At 43.9% G+C, this 13,989-nt stretch overlaps 1 protein-coding gene across 2 annotated transcripts in view; it reads right to left on the minus strand.

The window, feature by feature from the left end:
* The window catches only part of RIPK1 (receptor interacting serine/threonine kinase 1), a 151,065-nt gene that overhangs the window by 21,799 nt on the left and 115,277 nt on the right, over positions 1–13,989 (minus strand). For both annotated transcript variants that reach the window (XM_033934845.1, XM_033934846.1), the window contains one exon: positions 12,993–13,083. In XM_033934845.1, the coding sequence (XP_033790736.1) occupies positions 12,993–13,083 (91 nt within the window). The remainder of the gene's footprint in view (positions 1–12,992; positions 13,084–13,989) is intronic.

A 13,989-nucleotide genomic window follows, 5' to 3' on the forward strand; every position in this document is an offset into this window, starting at 1 on the left:
GGCTCCTGATAATAAACCTTTCAATATCAAAAGCAAACAAGTTTAAAATGATATATTATCTACATTATAATAAAATAATATAGTATTCAACAGAACCAAATAAGAGAACCCATTATTTAGATCACTCTTATTCAAATAAGGAATTCAATTAGGACTACCCAGGTAGTAAATCATTTCCTTCTAAGAGCCTTATCTAGAGCCAAACTACCCTGAAAATCAAACCCCTTTCAAATACGTATTTCTTTTTGAAAATAGACCAACCATTTGATAATTCTACTTTCAAAATATTTAGGACGAAGCAGATAGTTTAGACCTTTTTCAATCTGGTTTTAGATCAACTTTTGGTCCAGAAACAGTTTTATATACCCTACTAAAAGGGCCAGGTGGCAGAGATAGATAAGCGGTAGATTGGCTTAGGTCTTCTGTGGTAGAAAAATCTTTATGTTATCATTCAGAATGTATTACCCTCTCCACGGACCTTCACTTATAAAATAGTGAAAAGGTCAATGCTGTCACCATGTGTAACATGATGTAAAAGGGTGGTCTGGTGGCCTTTGTTTATTGCAATGAGCCATTTATAGTACCATGGGGGTGAACTCTACCTAAATTGGTGGGGACCCTAATACTGAGTTCACTATTAAACATTTATGATTTAATGAACATTTAAGATTTTTTTTTCATTTTTGTTGGCGATTTGTTTTTGTTGGTGATTAAGTCTTTTGTTACTTCTTAACGTTATATAAATATATATATATACTAGTCTTTAAGCCCGTTACATTAACGGGTGCTAGAACATATGTGTGTGTCTGTCTTTTTTTCTCTCTCTCTCCTTAGCCGCTTTCTTTCTTTCTGCCTTTCTTTTTCCTTGGCTGTCCATCACCACCCCTTGCCTGCTCCCCCTGTCCATTTTCCCTTCCTTTTACCTCCACTGTGTCCACCACCACCCCTTCACTGCTCTCCTTATGCAGCAGCAGCCCTTCTCCCTTTGTTTTACCTCCCCCCTGTCCAGCAGCACCTCTTTCCTTCTCCCCCTGTCCAACATTAGTCCTCCGTTGTTTTTTCTTCACCTCCCCTGTCCATCAGCATCTCTTTCCTTCTCCCCCTGTCCAACATTAGTCCTCCGTTGTTTTTTCTTCACCTCCCCTGTCCATCAGCATCTCTTTCCTTCTCCCCCTGTCCAGCAGTAGGCATCCCTTCCTTTTTTATCCTCCCTCCTCCTTCTTATCCCTATGATACTCTTACCTTGCTCTGCCCCTGATCAGAGGTTCCCGACAGCTGCCCAGTTGCACCCATTGGAAAAGTTCCCACTGCCGCATCCCGCACCCCTCCTGACGCGGCTCCCGCTGTCCTTTCTGTCTGTCTCTGTCCCTGGCCTCCTTTGCCTGTCTGTCTTTCTGTGTATCTCCCTGACTCTGTGTCTTTCTTCTTTCCTTTATGTCTCCCTTCCTCCCTCTGTCTGTCTGTCCAAAGCAGCATTCCATCCCCCTCCATTTCCCTCCCCCCACACCAGTTCCCTGTGCACCTGCCCCTGTGTCTTTCTTATTTTCTTTGTGTTTCCCTTCCTCTCTCTGTCTGTCCAAAGCAGCATTCCATCCCCCTCCATTTCCCTCCCCCCACACCAGTTCCCTGAGCACCTGCCCCTGTGTCTTTCTTATTTTCTTTGTGTTTCCCTTCCTCTCTCTGTCTGTCCAAAGCAGCATTCCATCCCCCTCCATTTCCCTCCCCCCACACCAGTTCCCTGAGCACCTGCCCCTGTGTCTTTCTTATTTTCTTTGTGTTTCCCTTCCTCTCTCTGTCTGTCCAAAGCAGCATTCCATCCCCCTCCATTTCCCACCCCCCACACCAGTTCCCAGAGCACCTGCCCCTGTGTATTTCTTATTTTCTTTGTGTTTCCCTTCCTCTCTCTGTCTGTCTGTCCGTCCAAAGCAGCATTCCCTTCCCCCCCCCCCACCAGTTCCCTGTGCAGCAGCATTAGCGTTTCCTCTACCCCCCCTGTCCCTTCCCGCGGGCCGGACTACAAAGGTGGTGATTCCAGCAGCGCTTTTATCAGTCTCCACACGCTGCTTCGGGCCCTTCTGCCCTGATTTACTCTGGCACGTCCCTGATGACATCATCAGAGACGCGGCAGAGCAAATCAGGGCAGAAGGGCCCGAAGCAGCGTGTGGAGACTGATGTACACGCTGCTGGAATCGCCATTCGGGCCCGCGTGAAGAGAAGGGGGTGGGCGGCAAAGGCGAAACGGAGATCGGCGACGGCGACAGGAGAAACGGAGAACGTCGTCTGGCTGCGGTCCGGCTTGTGGAGGCGATCGGGTGGTGACGTATTCGCGCGCATGCGCACTCCTTCGGCCACAGACCTACAGCGCACGGAACACGCAAATAGAACTGCGCATGCGCGAGTTAGCCTTTTATTATATAGGATATACTAGTCTTTAAGCCTGTTACATTAACAGGTGCTAGAATATATGTCTGTCTTTCTTTCTGTCTGTCTCACTCCCTGGCCCCCTTTGTCTGTCTGTCTTTCTGTCTCCCTCCCTACTTCCCTGTGCAGCAGCTGCAGCATTCCCTCCCCCTCCATTTCCCTGTGCAGCAGCATTTTTTCCTTCTCCCCCACTTCCCTGTGCAGCAGCTGCAGCATTCCCTCCCCCTCCATTTCCCTGTGCAGCAGCATTTTTTCCTTCTCCCCCACTTCCCTGTGCAGCAGCCGCAGCATTCACTCCCCCTCCATTTCCCTGTGCAGCAGCATTTTTTTCCATCCCTCCACTTCCCTTTGCAGCAGCCGCAGCATTCCCTCCCCCTCCATTTCTCTGTTCAGCACCATTTTTTCCTTCCCCCCACTTCCCTATGCAGCAGCCACAGCATTCCCTCCCCCTCCATTTCCCTGTGCAGCAGCATTTTTTTCCCTCCCCCCACTTCCCTGTGCAGAAGCCGAAGCAGCATTCCCTCCCCCTCCATTTACCTGTGTAGCAGCATTTTTTCCCTCCCCCCCACTTCCCTGTGCAGCAGCCGCAGCATTCCCTCCCCTCCATTTCCCTGTGCAGCAGCAGTTTTTTCCCTCCCCCACTTCCCTGTGCAGCAGCCGTAGCATTCCCTCCCCCTCCATTTCCCTGTGCAGCAGCAGGATTTCTCCATCCCCCCTACTCTTCCCGCTGGCTGGCTCCCTTGCCGGAGTTATTTTTAAGTTAAAGGTGCCCCGGTGGCTCCTCTAACGATCCCCGCCTGCATCAGAAGTCTTTTCTGCCGCAGGTGCGGCTCGTGAGAGGAGCCGTGGCGGCACCTGTAAACTGAAAAATAACTCCGGCAAGGGAGCCGGCCAACTGGCAGTTCAATGAGAGCCACAGCTTCAAAACGGAGCCCTCTGTCAGGCAGTGGATTTGCTCACCTTTGTAAAGCCTTGGGATTTTTGAAGCTTTGGTATGGCCTGCTCCCTGCGTACCTTGCTGTAGTGTATTTTTTAGTTGAAAGACGCGGCAGCGGCTCCTCTCATGATCCCCACCTGCGTCAGAAGTCCAACACAGGCGGGGATCGTGAGAAGAGCCACTGCCGCGTCTTTCAACTTAAAAATACACTACGGCAAGGCGAGCAGGGAGCAGGCCAGACCGAACAACAGCACAGAAAACAGAACCCTAAGCGCACATGAGCACTCCTACTTGCCGGAGCTCACGGAAAACAGAACACGCAGATAACAGTGCGCATGCGCGCTTAGGGTTTTATTATATATATATTTAGATTATGCACTTACAATATTGTGTACTATTTCTTGATTTATTCATCGAGCCATGCTCTTTAACATCTATTTGAACACCTACAGGAAATTTATGTTTATTTGGGGTTAGATACTTTATTTATTTTCACATAGGCTCAGTACTCTGCAAAGTAATGAAGGAATATTAAACTGTGACTATTGTAAAAATTGAATCAAGGTCAATAAAATTGATGCATAATCCTGCTCATACCCCTTCCTCCCACATTCAAAATCTGCAATGCTGTATGCAGTTAAATGCAAGACAATGCTTTAACCTAGTCCTCAGGCACACCCAGCCAGTTAGGTTTTCAGGATATCCACAATGAATAACCATATTTGTATATCAAGGAGAAGCACATGCATGCATAGATGCCAATTTTTCAAAATGATTGAGGGTGCTCAACTTGGTACAAGTTACCAAGTTCATATAAAGGAAATTAAATGTCAATGGATTCTGAACACAAAAGGCCAGGCTGTCTTTAAATGAAAAGCACAGCAAGTGTCACACACACAAGAAGAACTTGTGGGTACAGAATGACATGGGAACAAAGTTTGTCCCCATCCCCACAAACTCAAACGCCACTGCACTAACTCCATCATTTTGGATAAAAGACTATTACTTGCTGTGACAGAGTTGGGCAGCGTGCTCAAGAGATGGGTTGCACAGACAGACCACACTCTGGGCATTCAGGAAAAACACTCTAATTAGACAGTAGTGCAGAGCCTGTTTCTTCACAGGCTCCTATAAGTTTGGGTTCTTCAAAGAAACAGGCTTTTCCCCAGACTTTTCCCAAACACAAATCTTGTTCTCCTTAGGGGTTGACACGCCCCAAACAGTTTTTATTCTAGGGTTTGGAGTGAAGGGTCACTACTCGGGCTGGAGGAAAGTCACGAGCGGAGTTCCGCAGGGGTCTGTACTTGGACCGCTGCTGTTCAATGTATTTATTAATGACCTGTAAACGGGGACGAAATGTGAAGTTATAAAATTTGCGGACGACACTAAACTCTGTAGAAGGGTTAGAACTACGGAAGAGTGTGAGGACCTACAAAGGGACCTAAACAAACTGGAGGAGTGGGCGAATAAATGGCAGATGAAATTCAATGTAGGGAAATGCAAGGTCATGCATATAGGGAGAAAGAACCCGATGTTCAGCTACCAAATGGGGGGATTAGTATTAGAGGGAAGTAACCTTGAAAGAGATTTGGGTGTACTGGTGGATACAACAATGAAGTCAACGGCGCAATGCGCAGCAGCCGCGAAGAAGGCAAACAGAATGTTGGGTATTATTAAAAATGGTATTACGACCAGAACAAAAGAAGTCATCCTGCCGTTGTACCGGGCAATGGTGCGCCCGCACCTGGAGTACTGTGTTCAGTATTGGTCACCGTACCTTAAGAAGGATATGGCAATACTTGAGAGGGTCCAGAGGAGAGCGACACGAATGATTAAGGGCATGGAAAACCTTTCATACACTGAAAGATTGGAGAGGCTGGAGCTCTTCTCCCTGGAAAAGCGGAGACTCAGAGGAGACATGATAGAGACCTACAAGATCATGAAGGGCATAGAGAAAGTAGAGAGAGATAGATTCTTAAAATTTTCAAAACATAAAAGAACAAGAGGGCATTCGGAAAAATTGGAAGGGGATAGATTCAAAACAAATGCTAGGAAGTTTTTCTTTACTCAGCGGGTGGTGGACACCTGGAATGCGCTTCCAGAGGACGTAATAGGGCAGAGTACAGTACTGGGGTTTAAGAAAGGATTGGACAATTTCCTGTTGGAAAAGGGGATAGAGGGGTATAGATAGAGGATTACTGCACAGGTCCTGGACCTGTTGGGCCGCCGCGTGAGCGGACTGCTGGGCACGATGGACCTCAGGTCTGACCCAGCAGAGGCATTGCTTATGTTCTTATGAAACAGTTAGGTAGCATTTGGTCCCAGGTCTTAGCAGGCACTAGAACAAATGCAAAGGCAGATTTTTACATGCAGTAGAATTTTACCTTTTACAAACTCTATCAGTGCCAGGCCCTTCCAACCAGCTTCTCCAGCTCCCAGATTCCCTCTAACACCTCTCCTCCTGGGTCTGGCTCAGCCTTTTAAGTTCCCCCCTGAGTCGCTTCCTGGTTTCCTACTTTTCTCCCCTCCCTGAGGCAAACTCTTTCTCAAGGCTGCTGTGGTTGTGAGACAATTTAGCAAGGAGGGGGAGTGCCAGGTTTTCCTGAGGCTTATTCTGAGTCTGAGAAGCAGTGTCAAGTAGGGGAAGTGACAGGGTTTCATAACCTCTGTCACACTTGCTTTTTGTACAAATGAGATTTTGTACTGTGGTGGGGATGGAGTCTGAATTTGCAGGGACAGAGTGGGAATAAAGATGGGGACAAATTTCATTAACAACTACGAACCTCACTGATTGTAATGTGGCATATAAGCCATCAATTCTATTTATATGTAACTTGTATTGTTGTCTTTCTTCAAAATAAATAAAGACTAGAAAACAGCATATGTTTCATTTTTTACTTATCATTACATGCAGTGCCTCTAGTTGTTGGAGTTTCTAAACTGCCTCACTTTTCATCTTCAATACTTTTTTAGTGTTGACAAATTTCATCCCCATGTTCTTCTCTGCTTGTGAATAAAAGAGATGCTAGAGGTAGCACTAAGTTTCACTAGTCTCTCTTCCTCCTGAACCCCAACTCATTGCCACAATTTACTATCCTATTCCCAGCCCATCTACATTGCTCTCAAACTATGCCTTCCCGTCTATCCTGGCCTATTTATCCAACCCATATTCTCCCCCTCCCAGCCAGTCCTCAATTTAGTCACTCTTCTCTACTTAACCTGTGCACACCATATACCTTCTGTTCTCTCAGACCATCTCCACTTCTTTCTCAGTCCCTCCCCGCTGTAATGTCTTATTTTACTCATCTTTTTATTCTTTACTACTTTTTCCTAATGCATAGTTTGACTTTTGTTGTTTTTTGTTTTTTTTTTGAGGGAGGAACCGCTTTGCCTGAACACTGGACTCGCCGGCCCGCAAGGGCACTCCCCGTTATGGTCTGATGCGCCAAATTGATCGGTGGGGACTTTTGTTTTGAGTAGGGTACTTAGTATCTCCCTTTGCATATCTACTCTATTTCCCTATTCTCTATTTCTCTGCTCCATAATTCCTCCTGACATGACCTGCCTTGCTCCCTACTAATTCCTCCTCCTCTCTATTAGGTTCCCTCTTACTCCAGTTTGATCAGCACCCCTTCCCTGCAGACTAGGCTCACCAATTCCTCATATCTCCTAAGCAGATTCATTTCACATTTCATTTTTTTAAATCCCTACACTTCCAGGCAAAGATCATATTCCTACTCCCCCTTCCCAGATCCCATTTATATCCGGAACTCACAGAGTGAAATACAATAGCAATTCTACATCCAGAAAGGCACTATGAGCTGCACCTCCACTTGAATACCCAAACCTTGGAAGTTCAGCAATCAATTGCTCCTCAGCCCCCAAGGCTACATTTACATGTGGTGCTTCCTGCCTTTTGACTGAAAACCCCAAAGATCACATGTTGAGCATGAAATCAGTGAATCCAAAGGAACATATTCATATTAATCTACTCTATGCCTGCCCACCTGCTAAAGCCTTAGTAGTCACAAAGTAAGTGGTTGGCTTGGGGAAATGAGTTAGCACTGATTCTAATGCTTCCTGCAGAAATGGAAATTAGCACCTCACTTGGTGGTAACAGCTTTGGCACAATATCCCTCTTTGATTAGTGGTGAACTCCAGCACAACATCCCTCTCTCTCTCTTCTTTTATGAAACATTCCATTCTTTCTCCTCCATTCTCTTCCAAGCTTTATTATTCCCTCACTCACTCTTTCCCTGGCCCACATGATATGGAAAGATAAGAGGGTGGCACATCACTATAGCAGAATCCTATTAGTCATTGTGTCCTGCACAGCCACACTCCAAAATCCAGGGCTTAGTAGCTGAGCCAAGAAGAAAACCAAACCAAGAAACACAGTTTGAGGGCGTACCCCTTATCCTCTTCCAAACTTCAGCCAACACAATACATCATAATGAATCCACTTAGTGCAACACCACTTTAAAGGAATGACTGTTGTATTTTTTTGTGAAAAAGGAGATGGTGTTACTCTTTGTTCCCTTTTCAACTGAGACTCAATCATAGGTCTCTATTTCAGAGCTGCCAAAGAGAAGATATTTTAAAGATGTTTTCAGACCATGGCATCAAAAACTGGCATAATCCTCTCCTGTTTCCCCCGTGTCCTTCCAGTAAAATAACACTAATTCTGGTGATTACAGAGAAAGGCAAAATACAGATGTGTTTTTAGCAGTCAACATACAGGCAGGTTTTAGAAAATTTCATAGCAGAGTTTGATGGATATTGTAAATAGAATTTGGAACACTTTTGAGGTAGCAACCAATCAAGAAGTAAAAAGGCTGTTCAATAAATATGCTAAGTCCTATTGTAAGCTAGATTCTTATCCACTTAATTTACTCCAAAATAGTCCAACTTTTTTCTTAGTGGCCATAATGGACTGGTTAACATTCATGTTACAGCCAAGCTAGTTGAACTGAAAGAACATATTCTCTACTAATTGTGTGTAGTTGTCTTCCTTCTTGTTGCCAAGAAAGTTTTTCACAAGAACAAATGAAGACCATGCACATGATTCGATTTCATTCATTGGTGCTATGAAATGTGGGTCATTTATAAGTTGTCTGATCTGTACACCATCGAAAATTCCTGCCTTCAGTTTTTCCATTGTAAGTTCAGGTAACATATGCGCTATGTATTCAATGCACGAACAGTCTTTATTCAAAGTTTTTACAAATTGTTTCATCAGGCCTAGCTTTATATGTAGTGGTAGCAGTATGATTCTATCTCGTAATTTCAGAAACCTATTAAAAATGCAGTTATTTGTTAAATGATCTTTGCGATTGTTCTTTTGATGGGCACTTTACGTGATTTTCCGATGATTATATGTTAATGTTTGATTTTGTCTTACTGAATTATGTATGTAGCGATATGTAAACCGTTTAGGTTTAAACAGTATATAAATTTTTAAAATAAATAAATAAATATATTCCCTCGGAGGCTAATTTTTTTTGGGACAATGTTCAATTAAGCTCTACTATCCCAAAATTAATAAATTCAACCATATCTAAGAAACTAGAGTTGATGCGGTCTATCCAATGAAGCGCCCCAAATAACCCCAGGAACAGGTCAAAACCCCAAATTTAGGAGTTCAATTCAATAATTTATTGAGTATGGAACATCAGATTAAATTGGTTAGTAGGAAAGCTTTTGGCCTTTAAGGAAACTGCAGGCAGTAAGTAAATATTTTGATATAGCAATGTTTGCAATTATAGTTCAATCACTTATACTTTTTGATGAATTATTGTAATATAGTATAGTGGGATGTGCCAAGGGGCTGTTGAAGAGACTACAGACAGTATATAATACTAGTTAGGATGATCTTTTTGATCTGTAAATGTGTCAGAGGAAAGGCCCTGCTGGGGCTGGATACGAGCAGCCTGTTTTGAGCTCTGCCCCCTGCTGACTGGCTGCCGCTTCAGGTAAGGGAGGGAGAAGTGAGGGGATTTGCGGGTTCATGACTGCCATATGCTTCTGCTACTTTGGGGCTTGAGGGAGGGAGGGAAGGGGGTTTTACAGCTCAGGACTGCTGCTGCGCTGATGCTTCAGGGTATGAGGGAGGGGGTGTTTGCGGCTCAGGACTGCTGCCACTTCTACTGTTTCAGGGATTGAGGGAGGGATTCCTGCAGCGTTTACTCTGTTCAGCAGAATCCCAATGACTTCTTGCTCCTCTTTTGGTTCCGAGTCTGTAGATTACTGCAGCGTTTACTCTGTTAGCTCCCCGCATATTCAGCTCTTGTTTTGAATGTGCTCCTCTCACTGTAATTTCATTCACGTCTTCTTCTGTAATCTCTCCATGTTTGATTGAGCTCATATGCAACTGTAATCACTTAATGTTAGATTGCATTCAAATGTAATTGTAAATCGCCTTGAACCTTTATAGACAGAGTGATCCACAAATCCTAGATTAGATTAGATTTGCAGCTCAGGACTGCTGCTGCGCTGGTGCATTGGGTCAGGAGGAAGTGCGGTTTACAGCTCAGGACTGCCACTGCTTCTACTGCTTTGGGGCTCAATGGGGGGAGGGGGGTTCGCAGCTCAGGGCCACTGCAGCTTTGGGGGATTTTTTTCCCCCCTGGCTATTTTTTTGCTGGTTGGGTAAGAGTATCCGTTAACCGAGTACTGGTTAACTGAGATTCTACTGTACATAAATCCAGTCAACAAGACATTAACACACCACAAAATTACAAACCTTCTCAAATCAACCATAAGGATCTACTGAAAAAAATAATCCTTCAGTCTAATGGAATGCCCTAACAAATAAGTAAGTTTTCAATAATATTTTAAAAGGTTTCAGGAAAAGATAATGACAGATACACTTGGCAATTAAAAGTTAAAGAGTACAAAACAATGATTAAAGAAAAGCGTAAACATTACTCCCAAACAATTAATTATCCTTCGCTGAATAGCAAAGAATTCTTCAGAATAGTCAATTCCTTGTTTGATATTAATCTACATAAACGTTCCCACACAGATCTCCCACCTCTGCTGCAAACCGACTAGCCGACTACTTTGCCACAAAAATTCGTAATTTGAAAACATCTCTTGTAGCTACTAGCACAGACCTATCAATCAATCTGTCTGCTCTAGGAAATGAAGGCTCAACTGCTGACATGATCTGGAATCTTTTCGAAAATCCAGACTGGAACCAATTTCTCAAGCTCTACTCTAAATACGCAAAATCCAACTGCCTACTAGACAACTGTCCTCTGATTATCATGAAACAGTTCCCTTCTCATTCAAAGCTGAACTTTTCACCTGGGTCTCTCTTTGCCTGTCCACTGGCTACTTCTCGTTGGAACTCGGCCACATTCTTGGGACTCCTATTATCAAAAACTCCAAGGAACCAGTCTCTTTGGTTTCCAATTTCAGACCCATTGCTTAAAATACCTCTTTTCCTTAAACTAATGTAAGGTCTAGTTAATCTTGAGAAGTTCAACATTCTACATGACTCTCAGTCAGGATTTCACATAAACTACAGTATGGAAACCGTCTTAGCGTTGCTGACTGATCACCTCTTCCATCTGTTTTCTCTGGGAAAAAGCATACTGGTATTTCAGTTTGACTTAAGCAGTGCCTTTGACCTTGTCGACCATGACATTCTGCTCAGATGCCTTGATTCTATTGGCATTTCTGGACAGGTACTAACCTGGTTCACAGGCTTCTTAAAAAACCGCACCTACCAGGTCCACAGCGACGGAACCTCTTCCCAATCTTGGTGCAATCCCTGCGGAGTTCCACAGGGCTCCCCTCTTTCTCCTTCTCTGTTCAACATCTACATGGCATCATTGGGACATATGTTATCTGACTTAAAACTGAAATCATTCATATATGCAGATGACATTATAATTATCATCCCCATAACCTCACTGACACAAGAAACTGAACAATTCACCTCATCTGTTCTCAATAAGGTAGAGCAATGGACTACACAATTCAAACTAAAATTGAACCCTGAAAAAACCAAGCTTTTCCTGGCAAGTCCTAACCACAGGCTAACGAATACCTCTTTGAAGTTAAATGGGCTAATTTAACCAATCAATCCTACCACCAAAATCCTTGGAGTCATCCTGGACTGATGCCTGACTTTTGAAGACCATACCAATGCTCAGGTTAAAAAATGCTTTTGCACCCTCTGGAAACTCCGTACCATCAAACACTATTTCAACTTCCTCTACTTTCGCTTGCTGGTTCAGTCTCTAATCTTAAGCACCTTAGATTACTGCACTATCATATACCTGGGATCCTTTAAGAAAACCATCAAAAGTCTGAGAATCATCCAGAATACTGACGTCTGTCTCATTTATGGTCTCAAAAAGTCAGACCATGTAAGCCCATTCTACAGAAAATTTCACTGGTTGCCGATGGAGGCAAGGGTCATCTTCAAGTTTGCCTGCCTCTGCTTCAAAACCATCACGGGTTCATCCCCAATCTACCTGTCGCACCATTTTGTATTTCCAAGCACCACTTGCACACACAATGTCAATATGTTTGCCTTCCCCTCCCTGAAGGGCTGTATCTACAAGAGATTCCTTGATAGAACACTGTCATTCCAAGCAGGCAAATGGAATAAATGCCTAACCACCCTCATTTCAAAAACACCCTCCTACCAATCCTTCAGGAAATTAATTAAAACCTATCTCTTTGATAAATTTCTCTGACTCCTTCCTGCCTTGTTGTATCTCTGATATTCTTCTGGATATACCTAACCTCTCTTGGCTTAATAATGTAATTGAAAATATTTTCTGTAACATTGCTGTCTGTGTACAGTCTCTTCCTCTGTAAACCGCTCTGAACTGTTTGTGGTATTGCGGTATACAAAAATAAAGTTATTATTATTATTTTGGCATTATCTTAAAGAGCCTTTTGGGGAAGTTCATAGCTGTGGACCTGCCACTGAAATTGCTGCCACCCATGTTTTCTTATAGTGTATCTCATGTATTTGTTCAAGAGATAACCTCATTGCTGACTGTGATCACAAAGAGCGAAATAGTAAATATTTCCTCAAGACGTGTGTCAGATACCAAGGTGCCTCTCCATATACTACTTGATGCATAATTGTCAAGATTTTATACTCAACTGGGGAAATATGCTGCTATCAAGATACCCCAGTGATCATTCTTGTTGCCCGTATTCTGTACTACTTACAGAGCCCGTATTTTAGATTTAGCAATGCCTAAAAACAACGCATTGCAAAAATCTAATAACAAGGCTCTGAATCACTGTCTGAAAATCCATTGCTGATAGCATCGGTTTTACCCTAGAAACACCCGCATCTGCATGAATGCTCCCTGAACAACATGCAAAATGTGTTCCTGGATTGTAAGTCAATTGTCAAAATAGACCCACAATAAAAAAGATACAACAGTGACTACACAACAATTGTGACACTTTCGCACATTCCAAAAATATGTTGCCTAATTTCCTCTTTCTGCTTTTTCCAATTATATTTCTAAGTTAGTAAGAATGATAGTAAATTTCATTTTGTTGGTGCAGTTGGGCCTGAAATAGGAGTGGCTTGGTATGCAGGCATGTAATCTGTGTAAGAGGCTTACTTGTGGGTAACAACTAAAAACCTGATTACCTGTTCCAGAGATGGAAGGAGATTCTGTGACACAGTCCAAATGGAGAGACTCCATTCTTACCACACAGTCCCTTGGGCTTGGGTACGCAAACTGAAAGGTATAAAGAAAACAAAATCCTAAATAATCTGCTATAATAAAACCCTAAGCGCGCATGTGCACTTCAAACTCTGTGATCCCTGCATCCCTGATCCGTAGCTCCTTGGCCCCGCATGAGTAGTAGAAGGAGCCTGTGGCGTTTTGCTTGCGGCGGTTTTCTGGCTCCTTCTTGTGGAGGCACGAGGTTTGAAGTGGTAAACACCACGGTGGCGACTCCCCCCTCCCACCCTCACTCCGTCTAATACTAAAGGTATTCGCCAATGAGGAGGACCGTGCACTGAATCAAGGAGCCACGGGAAAAGAAGCCATGGGGAAGGAGGATGGCCAACCAGCCCGTGATCCTCAACGTATACGACGAGATGTATAGTGAGGAAAGCCGCTAAATCTTTAGGAGCCCCGCAGGCAACAGCACTGCTTACCAGCATCAGGGCACTCAGCACCAGAATGACAGAGTGGCATAATAAAGTGTTTTTGTAATTTGAGATGGGGGAGAAGGAGGGCAGTATGATAGGTTATTAAGGGGAGAGAGAAAGAAAGAAAGACAGAAATAAAGAAATGCACACACAGACACACAGAAAGACAGGGGGCCAGGGAGAGAGAAAGAAAGAAAGACACACAAACAGACAGCGGCAAGGGAGAGAGACAGAAAGAAAGACAGACAGACAGCGGCCAAAGAGAGAGACAGAAAGAAAAAAAAGGCAGATAGACAGCGGCAAAGGAGAGAGACAGAAAGAAAGACAGACAGCGGCCAAGGAGACAGAAATAAAGACAGACAACGGCTAAAGAGAGAGACAGAAAGAAAGACAGACAGACAGCGGCCAAAGAGAGAGACAGAAAGAAAGACAGACAGACAGCGGCCAAAGAGAGAGACAGAAAGAAAGACAGACAGACAGACAGCGG

Source organism: Geotrypetes seraphini, chromosome 2 (genome assembly GCF_902459505.1).
Source record: "Geotrypetes seraphini chromosome 2, aGeoSer1.1, whole genome shotgun sequence".
Taxonomy (NCBI): Eukaryota; Metazoa; Chordata; class Amphibia; order Gymnophiona; family Dermophiidae; genus Geotrypetes; species Geotrypetes seraphini.